This window comes from Chaetura pelagica, unplaced genomic scaffold, assembly GCF_000747805.2.
Source record: "Chaetura pelagica isolate M959 unplaced genomic scaffold, ChaPel_1.0 scaffold150, whole genome shotgun sequence".
In the NCBI taxonomy this organism is placed as follows: Eukaryota; Metazoa; Chordata; class Aves; order Apodiformes; family Apodidae; genus Chaetura; species Chaetura pelagica.
Window position 1 is genome coordinate 3773359 of NW_009952052.1, and position 21080 is coordinate 3794438.

The window sequence follows — 21080 nt, forward strand, 5'->3', positions numbered from 1 at the left end:
CTGACAGCAAGTTCCTTCAGGCAACAGACTGAGAGAAGTAACCAATGATAAGGCTTAACTGCCTATTTAACTTGGAGAAGGCTGGACAGCTGATGCTGCTGTTCTTGAAGAAAGAAGGAAGCTGTAGGACAGCAGTCTGGGGAGCCAGCTCTTACCAACGGCAGCAATCACTGCTCTTGCAAGGTCTTAAAAGCAACTACGCTGGGTCAAGGACAAAGGTTAACATAGTTCTGCAGCCTGTCTCCAACAGTAGTCAAAACAGATGCTTAGGATAGAGTACAAGAACATGTAAACACACATGATGCTTGCCCAGAGCACTCCCTCAGGCTTCATCTTCACATGGCCCCATTAGGCCAACAACAGAAATATCAAGGCTGATCCTGGGCACCTCTTCATTCAGTCAGTCTCCCCTGGTTGCTTGTTCTTGCTACACAGCAACAACCTGTCCCTGGCCTCTCAGGGTTTTTCACTTTGCCTACACTGCAGAAGAGGCTGCATTCTCAATATCCTGTGTTGCTAACTTGACTGTTTCCTTCAGGAGAGGGCCTACATTCTCCTTGGTTGTCCTTTTCTCTCCAACATACCTAAAGAAGCTTTTCTTATTGTTCTTAACATCCCTGGCAAGATTTAATTGTATCAGGGATCTGGCTCTCCTAACCTGGTCCCTAGCTGCCCAGACAACCTCTCTGTAATCCTCGCAGGATACCTGCCCTAGCTGCCACCCCCTGTATGCTTCCTTCTTAAGTTTGAGCTTTTCTAGGAGCTGCTTACTCAGCCAGAATTGACTGACCTGAGATGCTATTTTGGTTTGGTGAAGCAAAATAAGGTCCTTTTTTTTTAAAATGCAATCAAGAACAGAATGTTTCAAATGCTAGTAATGTTGTACCACACTCACCATCAGTAAAAGCCTCTCCTTCTACTGGGTCTCCTTCTCCACTGCTGTAGGTTGCATATACTGAAATCCTGTATTTAGTCTCTGGCTCCAAGCCTTCTAATACAGCATCCACTGTATTTCCAGGGACCCTCTTCTCTCCCATCGTATCATCATAAAGTGATTTCCATACTATCCTATAATTATTAACTGCTCCTGGAGCTGGTGTCCATGATAACCCAACTGTAGTGTCAGTTATATCTGTTGTAACCAAATTACGCGGCGAACCACGTTCTGCAAGAAAGAAAACACTAAATTGAATCTAAAAGACCAATAGCAAAAGTTAGCAAAGTATATAAGGAAAATTAAAATTATCAAAGAGAAAAATAGAACTTTTTCCATCAATATTAGTTTCAATGACATAAATTTGTTGCTCCAAGAGAAAGTTGATGGATTTTTCTACACAATGCTTACAACAAACTTTAGATTGTGAACAATCCTATCCCTTACCATGAAAGATAGTTAGCAGTCATGCTTTAGAATATACAAAATAAAAATGGCATTAATCAAAGACTTGGAAAGATGCCAGTACCTAGATGTGCTGCAGCTCATTTAGGTACATTTTAACTCTCAAGTAAACAATCATTTTTCATTCATCATCTTCATCCTATGTATAACTTTTTTCTGGGGGCTAAACAAAGGAAACACTCCTTTCTCTGACAACTTCTTATTTTATAGTACTATTCTTATCTCCAAAAGTACCACTTAACAGATCTACCACTTTTTAAGTTTACAACTAATTTGCAGTGTGCTTCCTTCATGCCATAGTTACAGTAGGAAACAATCTCCATCTTTCCATTCATACAACTCATACCTCTTTCCTCCTTGTTGTTTGTTCCATCCAGTTTGGAACGAAGGAAAGAGCTCATTAGCCTGTGAAATCCAGTTGTCAGCTGGATGCATGAGTCTCACCTAACACACCAGTGTAATTCCACTGCTTAAAAATGGAGCTCATTAGTCTAAAGCGGTGCCTCTGTTTAATATTTAACATACATTTATAACATATGTTCAATTTTCCTATTGCAGTGGCTGGCTGTTGATGGCAGGAAAGGAGCACTGACTGGTGGGTTTAATGCAATAGTCCCACTGTAGCAAAATCTGCAAAAGGGACCTACAAAACCAGATCCATGTACACACAGAAGCACTCAGTTATTTGTGTATTCTCTGTGGCCTCATGGCAGGAGACTGCTCAGCAAGAGGACTTAAACACTTGAGATGGGCTCATGGTATCACAGTTAAGTTTTACCTGCACTGATACAAATATATCTCACAGCAACCACAGGATGAGAGTCAAAATTCTTTGAACACTGACAAATTCAGCACCTATCCAATTTCTACTGCTTAGGCTCATTGCAAGAACAGACCTCACTGTTTTCAAAAGCCTGAAGCAGTTTCGGTCCAAGCCTGAGCAGTAAATTGCTGAAAGTCATATACTATGTTTCCACTTTTCATATTCATTTGTGTTCCACTTCCAGCACAACACTTCCAAACATAATCCCACAGGCACAAACAGAATTACCTGTGGAAAGGCTTCATTTTGGAAATACCTCATTGCCAATACAACTTCATTAAAACCAAGCCAATGAATCCCACTTGGTTTAACAGTGAATGGAAATTACTATCGACCTATCTGAAAACAATGCTTATAGTATAATAAAGATTCATCATCTACACAGATTACAGAATGAGAGGGCATCACTCCAGTCATGAAGCTCACTCTCAAATATAGCTAACAGAGAATGGAATAGAATTAATTCATGTTGTGGGGTTTTTCTGATTTTAATTCACAATCTTGGCACATCCCATCACGTTCTTCTGAAGGCAATTTTTTTTCCACCCTAACTCTGCCTCGGTTCTTAGAGTTTCACTCTTCAAACCAATTTTTAGCCTCACAATATAAATTATTACAATTTATGGCATCTTCTCTTCAAAAAAAGGTAAAGATACAGAGGTTTTGGTAAAGTTCACCGGTTTATCATTTCCCAACAATAAGCAGTTGCATATACTTAAAAAGCCTGGTTCAACTCATGCTTGATGCAGTCTCACTGAATTCAGTGACTGCATTAAATGAAAGCCAGGGCAGAATCTAAACTCCAAAGATCAATTTTCCTGGAAGCCTGAAAAAAAGATTTGCCTTCAAAAGTAAATTACACCAATTTTTCTGTCTGCTCTTAAGCTTCTACTCCCAAATCTTGGCTTTTTCATACATTAAAAAAAAAATACTAGGGCAATCCAAATGGAAAAATATGGAAAACTTAACTTGATAGAATGCACAGATGTCTCACAATAAAAACCTTTCTTTTCATATTTTAATGTAATATAAATATACAAGTTACTTTATTTTGGCTACTTTAAAACATGGCTCTGCCACAACATGATTTCAGTATTCAAATATCTGCTACCACAGCACAATTTTTTGTAAGTCTACTCTTGGACACTACAGTTAATGATATATGTTGGAAACACTGCAAAAATAACTGCATATTTAAAACCATTATTGATTAAGTCATTATTTAGGTCATTAAATAACAGAGGAAAATAATTTGTTTTGAATGGACTGTAATGAACACCAGTTACTGTAATATATTGGTTCTGAAAGAAATATCCCTTGTATTTTTTTTTTTTTATAAGGCAAGGTAAGAGAGGGAAAAGGGACTGGGCTTCCTACCAAACCACTAGAACTGAATGGAAAAACTTTACTTCAAATAGTTGGAAACTGCTGACAAGACAACTTACCTAGTAAAGGAAATTAGACTTTTTATACGTTATATTGCAACCAAGAACATTCCTTAACATAACACACTAACTTGGTTTGCACCTCATGTGTGAGGTGGAAGTTCATTGACAGCTTTTTTCTGCTTCACTGGATCTCCTACAAGTGTTTTTGTACTAGGGGAGCAGCTATGTTTCAGATGCAGCCCAACTTTAAGTCTTAAAAATTATTAAGATTCCATCAGGTATTATCCAAGGTGCTACACTCAGAGTCAAGAAACATATTTATGCTCCCCAATAACACTGGTATAATGTAGTGACTAGCAAACATGCAGTTAGACCTATGTGATATTTTCGCCTTGGCTTAAAACAAAATACCTTGTTTCCTTGGTTATATTTCACTAAATAAATAAATAAATGAATGAATATAATCTACAACTGTATCACTTAAGCAGTCATTCTGCTCTTTGGTCCACGTGTTCAGAAATGCTTGTTGCATATCTGCTTCTTTCCTCTTTACTTAAACAGGATAGATAAGAAGTGTGGAAAGACAATGCACACTGTAAGAAAAAAAGGCACTGGCTGGCTGGCTCACAAGGCGTTAACAGTCACAAGACTCCTACTTTTTCCTCACTTGAAATGGAAGTTGAAGTATGCCCATCACATCATACAGCTGCCAAGCCATCAGCAAGGGAGGAAGCAGTTGTTTTTTGAAAATTATCCCCCAGCAGGCATTAGGCCCTCTGGTGCTCTGGAGCACCAAACGAGCTGATGTAAGCAGACCTGTAAGGCATGGTTAAGTTATGTGCACAGTAGAACAAAGTGCTTGCACAGACAGGTTAAACTCCTGTCTAGGCAAGCCAGCCAGTCACCGGCTTCAGGCCATCAGATTCTCTTCAGCAGCCTTCAGCCCAGAGCTGCAGTCTGCCTACAGTCCTTTGTACCTATATCATCACTCAGTGCAGACACACTCTTGAAAATTAACCTGGTAACTTTCAGTCAGGTGTTTTTACACCCAGTTCTGGACCCCAGCAATGTCCAGTTTCCATTTTAAGTTTTTCCACTATAATATGCCAGATACACAATATAGTATTAAAGCAGTTTCCCAGTGTCTACCTGGCTCACTTCCCACAGCTCTCCAGCAATCACAGTTGTTACTGAACACAACACTGTGAACAGCTAAAATTAAAATGTTGACATTCTTAAAAATCAAATGGCCTTTCCCCTCAGAAACATTTACGCAACTCCAGCTGAATTCAGTGGGAGTTGCACATGCAGTTTGGGCCCAAAGAATAAAGAATTTTCTGTATATGCTCTTAAAACCAACTTTCAAAACTGACCTGTAGCAGTAAACTTAATGCAGAGCAATGTTTCATTTAAGTTAAACACAGGCTTGATCTAGGCCAGCATCTAAAAGGTCAGAATCAACTAAATAAATGAGCATTATTTTGCAGAGGCGTATGCTGACATTTTATGGCCTGAGTCCTTCTGCCTTGTTTACCACAGGATATGTCAGGAGTATCCCATTAAATCAGCAGCCAAGGAGCGAAGTGTGTGCATCAGATGAGATGGTAGCGGAATCACTTTAAGGTTTTACTCTAATAGTCAAACTCTCATCAGCCCTGGAGGAGGCAGTCACAGCTGATACACTTCCCTCTGAGCCACAAAGTAGTTGGTTATTCCTGGAATACCAGCCCTCGGACATGCAGAGAGATGAGGACATGGTGCCGTGGAGAGTCAAGGACTTGCTAAACAAAACAAATGCTCTAACTAATGCAAAACTTGACCCTGTTAGAGCAAGTTTCTTGCTCTTTTGCTACAGGGAATGCAGGAAGATAAGAAGATGCAAACCAGGAGAGTTCTAACCCAAAACAAAGAGACTTTGGCCAGAGCACTCCTGTGTCCTTGCTCCAGGATCAGGCCAACAGGAATTCATACTCAGTCCCTTTAATATTACATCTGACTTTTCCAACAGTTTATCAGTTAGAACTGCTCTCAACTGTCCAGAAATACCTTTTTATTATCCATTCAGCCTTCCTCTATGTTATTTATTTTTTCTGGTATATATTTCATTTCCTATATAAAATTAAGATAATTTTCCACAAATTATCAAAAGTTAATTTCAAAGTCAGACTCAAAAATCTTGGAATGTATACCTTTAAAAATGCATGAAACAGCATTAAATCTCCTGAGGACACTGAGTCCTTGTTTCTGTCAGGATGGAAGCAGCACTGTGCAGCCTGAACATTACATAAAGTCCCTGTGATATGCTAAAAACCTCTTTGTAAGAAAATGTCACTTGAATTTGTACTGTCCTGCCTGTAGGAGGTCATTCATTTCTAAAGCATTCTTTTGTTACTATAGAAACAACAAAAATAAATCATGTATTTACCAAATAACTACAATCCACTTTCTGACCAAAAAAAGAGTATACCTCCCAAAACAAGTTCCCCAGACTTAAGCTTTAAGAAATGTATACAACAGAATATAAGTTAAAACTGAAAAGTGACTCAGTCATGACAACTTTTTTAAATACATTGCTATAGTACAGCCTAATTCTCACAGCACAAACAGCTGCCTATCAAATGGGATGGCAGGATTGGGCCCTTTGTCACTGAAATATTAACATTTTATTTATAAAGGGGAAGAGAACATGATATAATTAACTCTCCAATTTATCTCCTGCATATAATATACTCCACCACTTGTTTATTCTACAATGTACAAAAGTAAGAAATAAGTAAGAAAACTCTGCTAATGTAGATTAGCAGCCTCATTTATTTCAAAAGAACCATGTCCATTTACAACAACAGTATTTCTAGAGTAGGAACTTCACTCACGTAAGTGGAAATACTTTGAAACTTCTCAGTTCAAGTAAGATGGGAATTTGACTACTCAAACTTTTTTTTTTTTTTTTTTAAAAAAAAAGCTTTATTTTTCTAAATTTTTCTGAAATTAATATTTAAAAATGCCATGACACCTCTGCTTAGACTCGGTAACTGAAATATTCTTAAAGCTGTTCTGAAAAATACAGAACTGCCAGCAAAAGGACACTCCCAAAACAGATCTGCAGCTTTCAGACTTTTCAGACATTCATTAGGATTAAACAGTTCTATGTAGATTGCTTAATCTAGCAATTAATTTTTCTCTTTAAGACAACTACAAATTATGAAAGTTAATCTATTTAGCAGCCAATGTACAGTATGTTCTTTTCATCTGACAGCATGCCTTTGGGCAGGAAACCAAATTCTTGCCAGACTTGCAACCACTTCTCTTATTAAAAAGCAGATTAGAAAAACAGTAGGTCTCACAAAATGCAGTCTGTTGCATTTACAATCACAGCCCTCACAACATTTATCACTGTCTTATTTCTGCTGTAGGACAACTTGGGTAAGATCATATGATTCCCAAAAAAACTGAAATCCAAATGGTTTGTTTGGGCTGTTTGGGATGAGAGGGAAAGCTTTCCCTAAGGCATTCCTGTGGGTGTCTCTTGCTTGTTCTTCAATCTGTATCACATATCATCAAATAAATCCATGAGTGCTAATCTGTTTAGTTCCCATAGTTGTCACAAGCCTTACTCCACCACATGGAAAATGGCAGCCCACACTGATTTAATTTACTTCAGCAGTTTCAACAGCTTTGTGGGCTGAGGGGAATAACAGCCAAAAAATGTGACTAAGGAAATTTTTTCCATGGCACCTTTCTAGGAGGGCTCCAACCAAAGCTGCCTAGTGATGGATCACCATGCACTGTTGAAAGTAAGAGGATAAAAGTGGAGAGTTTTCTACAGCACATATTTTGCATGTGCAGTTACGTTTAATGCAGTATGAAATATAAAGCTCCAGAACTTTCACCTCTGGATGGTACTTCATAACTGCAGACAAAATCAGCCAGTGGCTGAAAGAGGCTATATAAAAGATCAGAGCACTATAAATTTCCTAAAATCTGGACTACTGAAGAAGGAAAGCACATGCCTCCAGCAAAGGGACAATTTGCCCCCCTTTTCCTGCTCCACAAACACAAAAAAGAAATAAACCTATTCTCTCTGAATAACAATTACCTGTATAGTATGGAAAAGCTCCCTCAGGAATAAGTAATTTTCTGATTACTCATTTACTAAACTCTCTATACCATGTTGTCTGTGAACAGTTCATGAAATTCTGATCCTGTGGCATGTGTTTATCTTTGGGCTGGACCAGGTAGATATGCAAACAGTTTATAGAAGAAATTATCTACAGTTACTTGGGGCAGTATTTGCCCTCTGTGTCTTATGCAGAGAAACAACAAGGGCAAGCATATAGTCAGCAAAAAGAAAAAAATAAAATAAAAAGGTGAAACAGAGATTACCCAGCTGGTAAATGTTATCAAACACACAGAACAACTGCTGAGTTTGTGTGGATTGATTTTCACAAGTACCCTGGAACAAACAAGCCACTTCAAAACACTGAAAAACTCCAGCGCAGAGCAAAGCAGAGAAAGAGGATGAACTTCCAAGAGCAATTTGTAACTGCTCCAAAATACTTTGGAGATAACATATATAACTGAAGGACCTTCAGTGAATCCCTGGGCAGACAAGTTCTTGCAAACCATGTTAAAGCAGTCTAAAAAATTATCAGTTTTTCCCACTCTGCTGAAGGCTAATTTTGCAACCAAGATAGAGTAACTGTCCCTGCAAGTTCTCCTACTACATGCAGAGCAAAATAATTACTGAAAGCAGTAAGAATGTTTGTCTACATACTTAGTCACAGGGGACCATTTAGTGACTCAGTAAAATTCCATGAACTTCTGAGAGGTTGGATTTTTCATTTCCTGCCACTGGACTATACAATAGCTGGAGAAGCTACTGTATCCAGCTCCTCTTTTCTCATTTTCCTAATAGTGCTGAAATGTTCACTACACCCAGACTGATTTATCTTAGACTACATATCAATACCATAAACTAACAACTGCCCCAGTCTGAAAGGCAACCTGGAGGCTAGTTCTTGATACGATGATGAACTGAAGTGTCCAGCAACTATGGCATCACTGAATAGTTTTGGTTAATTCATATGGTGAAGACATCAAGTAAGCCCCTCTGGGACTCCAGATACAGGAAACCACTTAGGTGCTCAGTACTTCAGTGCCCTTGGCAATGAAAAACACAGATTGCACTATTTTGTTTCTCAGACACTGTGGCTCACGGAAAAACTAACAGAAATACTAAACACATTTTTATGCTTCCTTTCACACCTTTTTTGTCATTACTGTTGATAAGTTTATTTCTCCAGGAGTTAAGATGTGTCCCATTCCCAGCCTTAGTCAGACAAGTTATTGCAGCTAAGTTAGTCAAGTAACTTCATTGACCTGTGCAACTTTTCAGCTGAGTCCAACCCTATTTATTTTAGCTTCACTGAAGTATGACTTCTTTCTTCAAGTAAACTTCTATACAAAGCTTTGAAGTTTGAATGCAACCTCTCAACCTCAAATTGCAACTCTTTTATTCATAATTGTTTGCTTTTCCTCAAAGGTTTTATCTTTTTCTTCTTCAATGAGGTAAGACAGTACCATACATTGAAATATTGTCTTATATGTACTTCAATAGATACTCTGAGAACCTGTCATACCATTAGGCAGTCTTTTAAAGTATCTGTGGACCATGTCCAAAGAGTGTTGGCCTAATTCAAGTATTTTTATTGTCCCATGAAACTGCAGATATACTGATTACTGAAGTACACGATGGATGTTCCATGAGGAAACATCATTATCTAGGCCGCCGCTGTCATGCAAACAGAAATTTGTATTCTATTCTTTACCTTTGATCACCCAGTAACAACTAACATCTGTATGTGCTCTTAGTAACATTTTATCTAACCAAGAGGATTTTAATAGACAGCTATAATGCAAAGATTAATGTTTTTCTGGAGTGCACCCTAATAGGATTTGCAAATCCAGCTGAATCTTCAAAAGACATGCATTTGAGTCATAAAGCCATAGCTGTTAAAATGGTAACAGTAATTTTTAATTTTGTTTTCTCCCAGCTGAAGAACTGAATAAAAAGTAATTAAGTCCCAGAATGCTCATTTATTCATATTTATCACAAGACAAAATCTGTCACAGAATACTTGACGTAAGGTTTTAAATCAGTTGCTCTTACAGGAATGCTTCTGTGTCCTTTAAAGTGCAACATCCATTTTAAGTTCCATCTGGTTACATAGAAACCCATTCCTGAGCTACAGGCAACTATTCCTTTAAATTATTTTACTCTTATTATTGACAATTCATCACTGCAGAAAGTTCAAATCAGAATCAGAGCCCTGTTATGGCAGGGGAGGAGGCACTGAAAGGATAAGGCAGTCTCTACGTGAGACTGAATTATGGTTTTCTGATGACTCTGTATCATAGAAGCATAGAAGGGTTAAGGTTGGAAGAGACTTTAAAGATCATCAGGTTCCAACCTCCCTGCTATGAGGAGGGACACCTCCCAGTAGACCAGGTTGCTCAGAGCACCATCCAGCTAGGCCCTGAACACCTCCAGGGAGGGGGCTTCCACAGCTTCCCTGGGAAACGTATTCCCGTGCCTTACTACCATCATAGTGAAGTTTCTTCCTGATGTCCAACCTAAATCTACTCTCTTTCAGTTTAAAATCATTACCCTTTGTCCTATCACTATCTTCTTTGATGAAAAGCCCTTCCCCAGCCTTTCTGTAGGCACCTTTCAAGTACTGGAAGGCTGCTATGAGGTCTTTCCAGGGCCTTCTCTTCTCCAGGCTGAACAGCCCCAACTCTCTCAGCCTGTCTTCAGAGGTGCTCCAGCCCTTTGATCATCTTCATGACCATTCTCTGCACCATCTCCAACATCTGCATGTCTTCCTGTGCTGAGAGCTCCAGAGCTGTACACAGTACTCCAGGTAAAGTCTCACCAGAGCAGAATAAAGGGAAAGAACCGCCTCCCTCACCTTGCTGGCCACACTTCTTTTGGTGCAGCCCAGAATGCAGTTGCTCTCTGGGCTCCAGCACACACTGGTGGCTCATGTTGAGCTTCTCATCTACTACCCCCCCCAATTCCTTCTACTCAGGACTGCTCTCCAGCCATTCTTCCCCCAGCCTGTATTTGTGCCTGGGGTTCCACCAATCCAGGTGCAGGACCCTGCACTTTGCCTTGTTGACTCTCATGAGGTTGGCACTGGCCCACCTCTCCAGCCCGTCAAGGTCCCTCTGGATGGCGTCTCTTCCCTCTTGGGTGTCAACCACACCACACAGCTTGGTATCATCAGCAAACTTGCTGAGGATACACTCAATCCCATGTCTCCAACAAAGATGTTAAACAGCACTGGTCCCAGTACTGACCCCTGAGGAATATCACTCATCACTTGCTTCCATTTGGACACTGAACCATTGACCACAACTCTCTGGGTGCAGCCATCCAGCCAATCTCTTATCCACCGAGTGGTCCATCTGTCAAATCCATGCTTTTTCAGTTTGGAGACCAGGATGTCGTGTGGGACAGTGTCAATTGCTGTCTTTTTGATTCTGCTGTATTCCGTTCACTCTTCTATCTATCTAGAATGTGTTTAACTGAAACAGTAGGCAGTGCCCCAAAAGACTTCCCTATTGCTCAAGTTTTAAGATAGGGTAAAAAGCTAAGCTGATTTTATGAACTTGAAACACACTGATCTCTGCAGAGCTCCATGTTAAGAAAAGGTCTATCACAGGTTTACTATAAAGACAATTAAAACCTTTCCACTAAATGTAATTAGTTAACTTGGTCAACACTTCACCAGAATTTGAAGCATCTCCATAAGGAAATGGATAATTCACTCTGTTTAACAGAGAGACAGAGGCCTCTCAAGATTTGCAGAGAGGACTGAAGCATTCCTCTCTCCACTGACAGTACAGAGTAAAAATCAGGGATATCAGGCTCCCCCGTCCACTTGGGATCCAGTCTGCTCTTGTTCTGAAAATGCAGTTTTCATTCCTGGATGTACAGTGGCTCAGTTTCAATTTAAAGAATAAAGGAGACTCTTGCCCAGTCTACACTATAACCTTGTGAATCTGCTGGGATGTGGAGATGTAAATTCAAACTCTCCCAGACTGAGTAAGGCTCCAAAACCTGTGTTAGAAAGTAGTAGAAACTACTACTAGTAGAAACTACCAGTAGAAACTGGTAGAATACCATACAAAAGGAAGGGGCATCACCACCACAAACAGGGAAGTTCACTGAGTCCTGATCACCTCTGGCTGTTCTGGAGATAATGGACAGAATCCAGCTACCTGTTCTCCTTTATCTTGATCTCAGCATTGTTCTGGGCAGGAGAGAGGTTCTTTTGTCCTACTAAAGGTGCATTTTGGATCTTGCATAGGCAGTGAAAGTGAGGGAGTTAGGGAACTTCCAGTATGAATTGCAAGGTGCCTGATACACTGAGATAGGATGCAGTCATCAGAGAAAGTAGGTGGATTGGATCATCGCCTGAGACTTAAATAGTGGGGCAGGCATGGGGCTGGTCCCTCACTCTCAGTTGCTCCTTCTGTAGTCAACAGACAGCAAAATGTTCCTTTGAAGGAAAAGTAGATCTCAGATGGACTACCTGCCTTCTGGAAGTATCAACCTTGTTTTGTCAATCACAGAAGAATCCTAGAAGGTCCAAGCTGCAAACCACAATGTTCAAGTAAGGACCTAAATTTTAGTGGGATTAATTCAGCCCATTGGTGAATCATTGAAGCAAATATTTGCATATTTTTTTTTTTACAGTTTCTTATTTAAAATACATTTTCTAGGTTTTTTCCTAACCTATGACATAAACAAAAAGTGAAACTGATGGAGAAACTGAGAACCAATTACATCCCTACTATAACTCCACTAGCGTCAATGGACTAGTTTTAATTCCATATAATTAATCTATAAGATGTTTTCAAGTGCTGTGCCTACACAGCTGCAGTGTCAGACTTTAGCAATACATACCTGGCCAGCACACAACACAATCACACTTCCTTTCATGGCCTAGAAGGCAGCTTTCCCTCTTCTCTGACAATGAACAGATGACACTGGGAATGCTCACAGAAAGCAAGTCTGAGAAGTTTTCCACTCAAAGGCAGAGTGAGAGCTGCTTCCCCTCCTTATAAAACAGCCTTTGGCTCTCACTTAAACTTTTGCTAGCATTCTGTTAATGCTCAGCTTCAGGTTCTTACTCCTATTAGTTAAAACCAGGTTATGATTCATTATCCCCAAGCCTAGAGTAGGTGTTGCTTCTCTTCCAACCCTAGCCATTCTAGTGCAAGACTGGTCTCTGAACACCTTTCGGACTCAGTATAGTGGAAACCCTGCAAATTTTCCAATTGATCAGATTCTTTAACCCCCTTAATTAGACCTGTAACATTAAAAACAATCTGCCTCTAAAACTGCTCAGAAGTTGAGAGCTGGAAGACAAAATATTTCACTGAGGCTGGTGTGGAAGTAGAGTCAGTTTTGGTTGGTGCTTTTGGCAGTATCTTTTTCAAGAAACCCAGAGCCCACTGTTTTCTCTGATGGATAGAAAGTTTGGAAAATCCCTGTAAAGTAGGAAAATCTCTTTATGTCTATTTTTCATTCACATATTTACTTCTACAGAAAACTCAGGAAGACAGTACATTTTAAGACACCTTAATCATTACTCAAATAAATTACTGACTGTACAGAAACAATAAATACTTACCTTCAAGGGTTTCTCCCTCTCCAGAAAGGGCCTCTCCTGCTCCAGATGCGTACAAGGCAGACACAGTCAAGGCATACCTAGTACCTTGGTCTAAGCCTTTCAGTACTTTAGAGGTAGTGTCACCTTTCACAGTCACTTCCTTCGTTTCACCTCCTGCGACTGGTGTGTAGGTTATAAAGTACTGCTGCACTTTGCCAGGAGCAGCACCCCAAGACATCTTCATTGTTGATGTTGTAGCATCAGAAACTCTCAAATTTCTTGGTTTTCCTCGGACTGTACATGTCAAAAAAATGTTGAAAACAAGTTGAAGCAAGCTTCATTTCTGGGTTTATTTTTTAAGTTACCACAACATAGGACTTAATGCTGAAAAAATAATTCCTGAATAGCCTGCACTTACACTGCCACAGTATAACTTTACTGTAATTAGGATTGTACAATTCCATCCCTGCCCTACTTAGGCAAAAAAATGCCAAAGACATTCTTATTGCTCATATTGTTTTCTAATAAAACAGGCTCAATCCTGGAACACTAATACACACTAGCAGCTGAACATATCCTCAAGTCCAACATGCCAAGATCCATGTTGAAGTCACTGTCTGCAGAATCAAGTCAAAGATCACCCAGGAAATATGAAATGAACACATTATGGTTTTCTACAGGGTTCTTCTTTATAATATTTTCTCTGGTTTCTAGTATTTAAAATCTCAGTGAAATTTCACCAGTGATCAGGACAATTCATACTGTCTCTGTACTCTTTGGATTTTGTTTTATAAAACATATCTGTTAAAGGATCATACATTTTAACACAAGTTACGCCTACAGTGATAACTTTAGTAAATTAAATGTTTCATTCATTCCTTGCTAGCCATTCAGAGAAAAACAAACTGCAAATGGCCTGAATTTGCTGAAAGAAATATCATTTACATCATTAACATGATGAAGAATCATGAGGACAATTAATTAAATATACAGGTAGATTCTTCACCCAAGTTACCTTGCCATATTAGGTGTTGCAGGTTCAATAGACTATATTTTAAAATTAAATATTAAATATTTGATAAATTACATTGTCTTAAATGACCTCTCAACTAGGCTTGAGTATTTTTATAACTCCCTGTTCATCAAGGATAATACATTTGGTCAATATAGGTTATTCTCTTTTCAATATGAGTATGTCAGCATGCAGGGAGCTCTTCTCAAGCTTACTACATTCACAGTATTGACCACGTACCTTCATCAGTTTTTGCATATCCATTCAGAGAATTCCCAGGCCCAGACTGATATTCAGGAATAACAGACACTTCATATCTTGTATCTTGGATCAAGTTCTGCAGAGTAGTTGACCTCTCATTTGCTGAGACAGTCACTTGCCTCCTTTCTCCTCCAGTAAGCTGTCTATACACCAGCCTGTACCGCAGAACGTTTCCTGGAGCTGGAGTCCAGCCAACTACAAAGCTATCAGTAGTTTCATCTGTTATCCGTAAGTTTCGAGGAGCACCTTTAACTACAAAATATATACACATATAATTTGTAAATATTTGCTTTTAATTAGGCAGCATCTGAAGTGAAACCATTCCAACCAATCTGTTAGCTCATCCAGTTAACTAATGCAACAGCTTTTATTGCCCTTCTGTTGTTTTAAGATAAACAGACCATTAGCCCTCTCTGCAAATTTAGGGCCAGAGTCACAATCAGCAGTGCAACAAAGTTGTCCCCAAAAGTACATCCATCCACTTCTGAAATGTAAGGCATTCTGACTGTGTTTAGTGGTAACAGAACTGAACTATCTAAGGGATGTTTGGGCATAGTGGTCAAGTTTCTAACACAACAAGTCTTAAAGGTTTCTTTCCTGTGGTCATTTCCTTTGGCACCACTTCCATGTACAGACAGTTGTCAGATACACCTGACTAGACACAGACAGCTCTCCTATTTTAAAGAAATGGCCAAGGTAAATGCAACAGGAAAAAAAACCACACCAAAACAGTTCTATTTCTTTAAGTTGAATTCTCACAATAAAAAATATATTCATGGCAAGAACAGTTGCATCTAATGTTCAAAAAAGACTTCTGAATTAACTCTAAAACTGAAAGACAAGAAATAGGTTGTTAACCCCGAAGTCCAAGGGACTTGACTCTTACAACATACATTCAGATCTACTGTACTGCAAGTTGCTGAGCAGTATGTAGCATTGTGAAGCAGCAAAAAAAAAGTTTTCGTTTTTATTGTTTAATACCTAAAGTTTTAGTTGTTATTATTTTGATATGCCAAAAGCATTGTTCATCAGTGTTAAACTACAGACCTATTAAGAGTGGGGCAATTAATAACCATAGTTTTAAGGAAACTAACTTGTTTTCTACTAATCAGAAACAAAATACTCAATTTCAAATTCTTTAAGAGCCAGAAACCAGTTAGTTGCCAGGAAAGCTGTCTGGCCCAAACCATTAGCTACATCTCCATGCAGAGCTGATTATGTTTATATGATTGCAGGAGAATTGTCTTCTCAGACATATTGGAATTTCATCAACTCAAGATACTGACAATTATTTAAGGCACTATCAGTTACAACATGAGAATACTGATTATTTTTATTAAAGCTATTCCTTCTCCTGCCCCTTGTTCTCACAAGCTACATATTCTACCAGCCAAGAGTTTGTTTTCCTAAGGAAAAGTTACGTGTGGTCAAAACATTCTGACTGGTACAGTCATGGAAATAGGCACACGAGCAGTGAAACTTGTATCTTCCAAACTCAACGTCCAAACTAAGCTATTTTATAAATGTGTATCTCTATAGTCATAAGAGGAAAGAGCAATTAACAGATTTCCATGCTGTTACTTTTGTTCCCTCGGAATCATTTACATCACTAAAGGGCACAAATGACAGCATGGAATAATGAAAAATAGTGGATCAATATTTTTAAGAAATATTATTTAGACTAGACTAAGTATTCAACTACTGGAACAGAAAATCAAATTTACTGTCCTCCTTTCCTTTAAATGAGTGGAAATGCAGCATGGCAACTCTACCAAGGAAAAGTACAGCTGCCATGCTTGAATTTACAGCCATCAATCACAACTCACACTGACATCAGTGGAAGTTTTGAATCAGTAAGAGAAATTGGATCAGACAGATGAAGTTCTGATTAGAAACAGCTGACCAAAAAATAAGACCCTTTAGGCCTATGGTATATAGAAGAATTTCTATTGATGTTAGATGTAAACGCAGCAAATTACATAGGTACATGCTTGACTTTAAATGCCTTAAAGTTAATATGCATTCCAGCATCAGAGTCATAATTATTAAACAGAATAGAATTTTCAGTTGGAAGGGACCTACAACAATCACCTACTCCAACCTATGGGTATATTAAGATTAACCCATGCCAGTGAATTACTTATTAAAACACATCACTTAATTTGATAATAAGCCAATGCAGAGAAACACTGAAAGCATCCACCTAACATTCAGGGAAAACAAAATCCAGTCTTAACAATTTAATGTTGGCTTATTATTGGAATTTTTTATCTTTACTAAGTGCATTGAGAGACAATAATGTTTATTCTCATTTTGCATGCCAGTGCAGCTTCTCAGCCCTAGCTGGCTGTTCCACATATACACCCATTCTCTCAATTAAGCAAATTCTCATTTGAACATGTGACTCTTCTGTGCCTGAGAATAATGAGAAGCCTACCTTCTAAGGTCGTTTCCTCTCCATCCAAGGGAGGGCCATCACCATCTTCATATTCAGAAATCACACTGACTGCATAAGTAGTTTCAGGGAGCAGGTTGGTGAGAACTGAGCTAGTACTTGAAGCTGGTACTGAAACAATGAATTCTTCTCCACCCACTGCTACTTTATATTTAATGAGATAGGATAAAACCTCAGATCCTGCTGGAGACCAGCTCACTTTGAAACTGTCAGATGTTACATCAGAAAAGACCATATTACTTGCAGGCACATAAGCTGTATGGAAATAAAAATGCACAGATGAGGCACACTTGCTAGCACACAAGGTTCCATGTGGGTTTTTTTTAAATACAAAATCTCTAAAATAAATTACAAACGTCACTCAATAACTTGATTTATTCTAATTTAGTAGATATTTTGTTGTACATGCAACAGTTTTTGCTTTCTATATTTGCTTATAGCTATTACATTTCATGGAGATCATATATCTAGATTGTCTCAAATCCTATGTCAATGAGTAGAAGCACCAACTCAGTGATTTCTAGATCAAATGAGAACAGTCCATCTAAAAAATGGCATTCAAGGAAACTTAAGATAGAATCTGTTAATCAAGTTGGGTTCCATCTTTCTTATGTCCCCTGAACAGCAAAGACATTACACTCTATGGGAACTAAGAATCCTTGGGGTTTTGCAGATTTAGATTAGAAATAGGACAAAATAAATCCCAGTATTTTTCAGGTATGGAGTCAAAGGGGAAAAAGGAACTTGACATGAGGAACAAACACAAACCTGACATCCTGGGCTTGTTTTGGTTGGCCTAGTCAGCCTAACAGTGAGGATGTTAAGACTGCTTGAGCCCTCTAAAGCAAAGGCTGCTTTGCTGGTTTGTTCCTCAAAGCTATCCTGAAACAGAAGGCTTATTTTTAAAGAGAGTGGGACTTTCACTATTAGGGACTATTCAATCTTAGTGTTGCACTAAATGTATGTAGGGACACTGAGGGTGCAACTAATCATAAGTAACTTTAGCTGACCAAAAGTTGGTCATTTAGAAATCTTTTAAGTACTATGTATTATCCAAGCTCACCAAATTTTTCAGAGGGTCATTGATTTTACTGTAAAAATCAATCAAATCACTCTCTGGAGATGTCAACATGTCTCCATTGCTTTTGAAGTGCTAGAAGACTAGCTTACCCTACCTCATTTTGGACAGCTGAAGAATGACCCTAGTAAGTAATGTTTTGCTCAAAACATTCAGTGCAAAAGCTGAGCACATCCACAAAGGTCAATCCAGATAGACACACAGTTTAATCACCTTCCAGGTACCTAGGAGTGGAAGAGGGATGGGAATATTTCTCCAATACTTTTTTCATCTCTATTCCATTAATTTCCCCCATCGCTTTTGTTTGAAAATGAGAACCAAATCCCCACTTGTTACATGACAATAGTGATTTTTTTTAAGTAACCACAAGCACAAAACACTGGTTCAGAACTTTTTAAATTGCGTTCTCTGTGTTTGTCTAAATAATAGTAGGTACTTACATTTTTTCCTAATAGCAGCCAGCTCCTGCTCAATCCGTAGGCAGACAGACTGTGTAAGTTCAAAGGATATTCTTTGAAAAGCATCAAAATCTTCCACTGTGAAAACATGGTTTTCAGCAGCAATTGCTTCTAACTCTGTACGCACTGCATCCTTCACACCAACTGCAAATATCTCTACATCTGCATCCCTCAGCTTGATTGCAGGTTCTTTAAAAGCATCTGACGATTTTCCATCAGTAATAAGAATCATGACTCTCGGCACATTTGGTCTTGATCCTTTGCTGGTAACAAATACTTTCTCCCTCACATATGTCATCGCTTTGCCTGTGTTGGTAGATCCACCTCTGTAGGGGAAGGTGTTAATAGCCTGAATTATGTCTTCCACTCTGTTGTATCTGTTCAAAGAAAACTCCATATGGGGATCTCTGCTGTACTGGACAAGACTTATCTGTACTTTTCGAGGCGATATCTCAAAGCTTTTAACTAACACTTCCAAAAAGGCTCTTACTTTAACAAAATTGGCGATACCAATGCTGTAGGAACCATCCACTAAAAACACAACATCAGCTTTTACATCCACACCACGTGAGCATTCTGTAAAGAGAAAGAATCACCACTATAAATAGATATTCAATAGCCACAGGATTACAGTTGCATCTGCAGATCATGTATCATACCTGGTTGCTTATAAAGGAAATGAACGGATCTAAGTAAAGCTGTTTCTCATTAATATTAAATTAAAGCAAGCATCAGAAGTTTAAAAAACAAAAACCCTAGTGAAAATAACATAGTAGCTCCTAACTCACCCACTTGGACTTTTAGTTGTTGTGTTTTTTCCATTATTGTTACTGGCTCACTGGGGGTCAGTCCTTTCATTGCATAAACATTAATTTGATACTCAGTGTCTGGAGAGAGATCTTTAACATTCAGGGCAGTAGTCTGAGGACCCACACTCAGTACATGTTGTTTTCCACCAGTTATCATTGGAATGAACTGCAGCCGATAGCCAGTTATTTGGCTTGGGGATGGATCCCAAGTGATCCTAATAGATTTTGAGGAGATCTGAGTGGCCACCAGATTTGAAGGAGACTCCACCACTGAAAGAAATCAAAAGCAAAGCCAAAATATTAATTAAAATTATGAAAATATTTTCTTCCACATTTTTATTTCTGGAATAAAATTAGTCATCTTTGCTTAATCTTTACTAAAAAATAATTGCCTTTGTTTTAGCATAAACAAACTCAAGTGAATTACAGGTCAGTCCAAATAAGGCATCAGTGAGAGGGTAGAAATATGAACAATGCATTTGTGGGCCTCCGGGTGTAACAGAAGTTCCAGGAGAAATTCTGCCTTGCTTTATTACTGTTTGAACCAGAAGTGAAACACCCCCATAAACACAGTAGCTAATATGAACAAATGTAGACTTGAGGAAAGCCATGTTACAGTGGAGTCATCTCTGCATCTTTTTCACAGAATCACAGAATGTCAGGGGTTGGAAGGGACCTTGAAAGATTATCTAGTCCTACCCCCCTGCCAGGATCCCCTAGAGCAGGTCACACAGGAATTATGTGTGGTCTTTCTTTGATTCTTTGGGCAAAGAGTAACCAGTTACATAGAATCTTACAGGAGTAGGAAGCTGTAACAATAAAGCTTGATGTCTGTGTTTTCTCAGCATTCTCCAGTTTTCATCACTTGGTTCTTAACCTATTACATATTCTGCTCCTTCACAAAGCAGGTTTTTTCCCTTTTAGTACGTTTTTCCATATAAGTGATGCCTATGTTAAAATTGACTGTATGAGACTCTGATAACTGCACATCATTGTGTTGCCCATGACATTATGGAATAATGGAGATATTCCAAATCTACTGTGTCACACATTCAGCTCTCCTGCATTTAAATGCACTAAGCACATACTTGTTTTCCACATTGACTAAATGAGGCAAGGGATCAAACTCCAGAAATAAAGCAAAGGAAGTAGGGATAGCCCCTTAAATAACAGGCATCAGAATAAACTTAAGTCAATAAATGCATTTATATAAAATATCTCACCTTCTTCTCCACTAATCAGTTCACCTAGTTGTTCATCAACACCAGAGCACACCTGCAATATCATTTCATTCTGTATACCCACAATTCCATCAAAATTAGCCACATTGAACACATGCTTCAGTGAAGGCTGAGATGCAATTAGCTTGAGTTCCTTTGCATCTGCTGCTTTGATTCCTAAAAGTTGAAATAGACAGGACTGTGTTAAGTTACCATAAAATAAGACCCCCGTGAGGGTGTTCAAGTGCCAAAACATTCTGGGGTAAAGCTGAGATTAGATCAGTTCTGTATTCTATCATCAATAATCAAACTACAAAATAATGATTCATGCAATGAGGTGACATACTCCATTTTAAACCTGAGAAAATAATGTGATATCTTCAATGAGGCCAATGTTGAAACTATGTTTGTCAATCACCTCCATGTAGGAGCTACAGAATTACTAACAAATGGACACAACCAGTATGTTCCACTCTGGAAGGCACAGATAACCC

At 38.7% G+C, this 21080-nt stretch overlaps 1 protein-coding gene across 1 annotated transcript in view; it reads right to left on the reverse strand.

Moving 5' to 3' along the window:
* Positions 1–21080, reverse strand: part of COL12A1 (collagen, type XII, alpha 1) — a 98065-nt gene that overhangs the window by 63453 nt on the left and 13532 nt on the right. Inside the window, exons 8-14 of the mRNA XM_010003393.1 lie at positions 20590–20763; positions 19346–19636; positions 18540–19133; positions 17004–17276; positions 14546–14818; positions 13315–13587; positions 896–1165 (exon numbers count right to left, since the gene is read on the reverse strand). Of these exons, the coding sequence (XP_010001695.1) occupies positions 896–1165; positions 13315–13587; positions 14546–14818; positions 17004–17276; positions 18540–19133; positions 19346–19636; positions 20590–20763 (2148 nt within the window). The remainder of the gene's footprint in view (positions 1–895; positions 1166–13314; positions 13588–14545; positions 14819–17003; positions 17277–18539; positions 19134–19345; positions 19637–20589; positions 20764–21080) is intronic.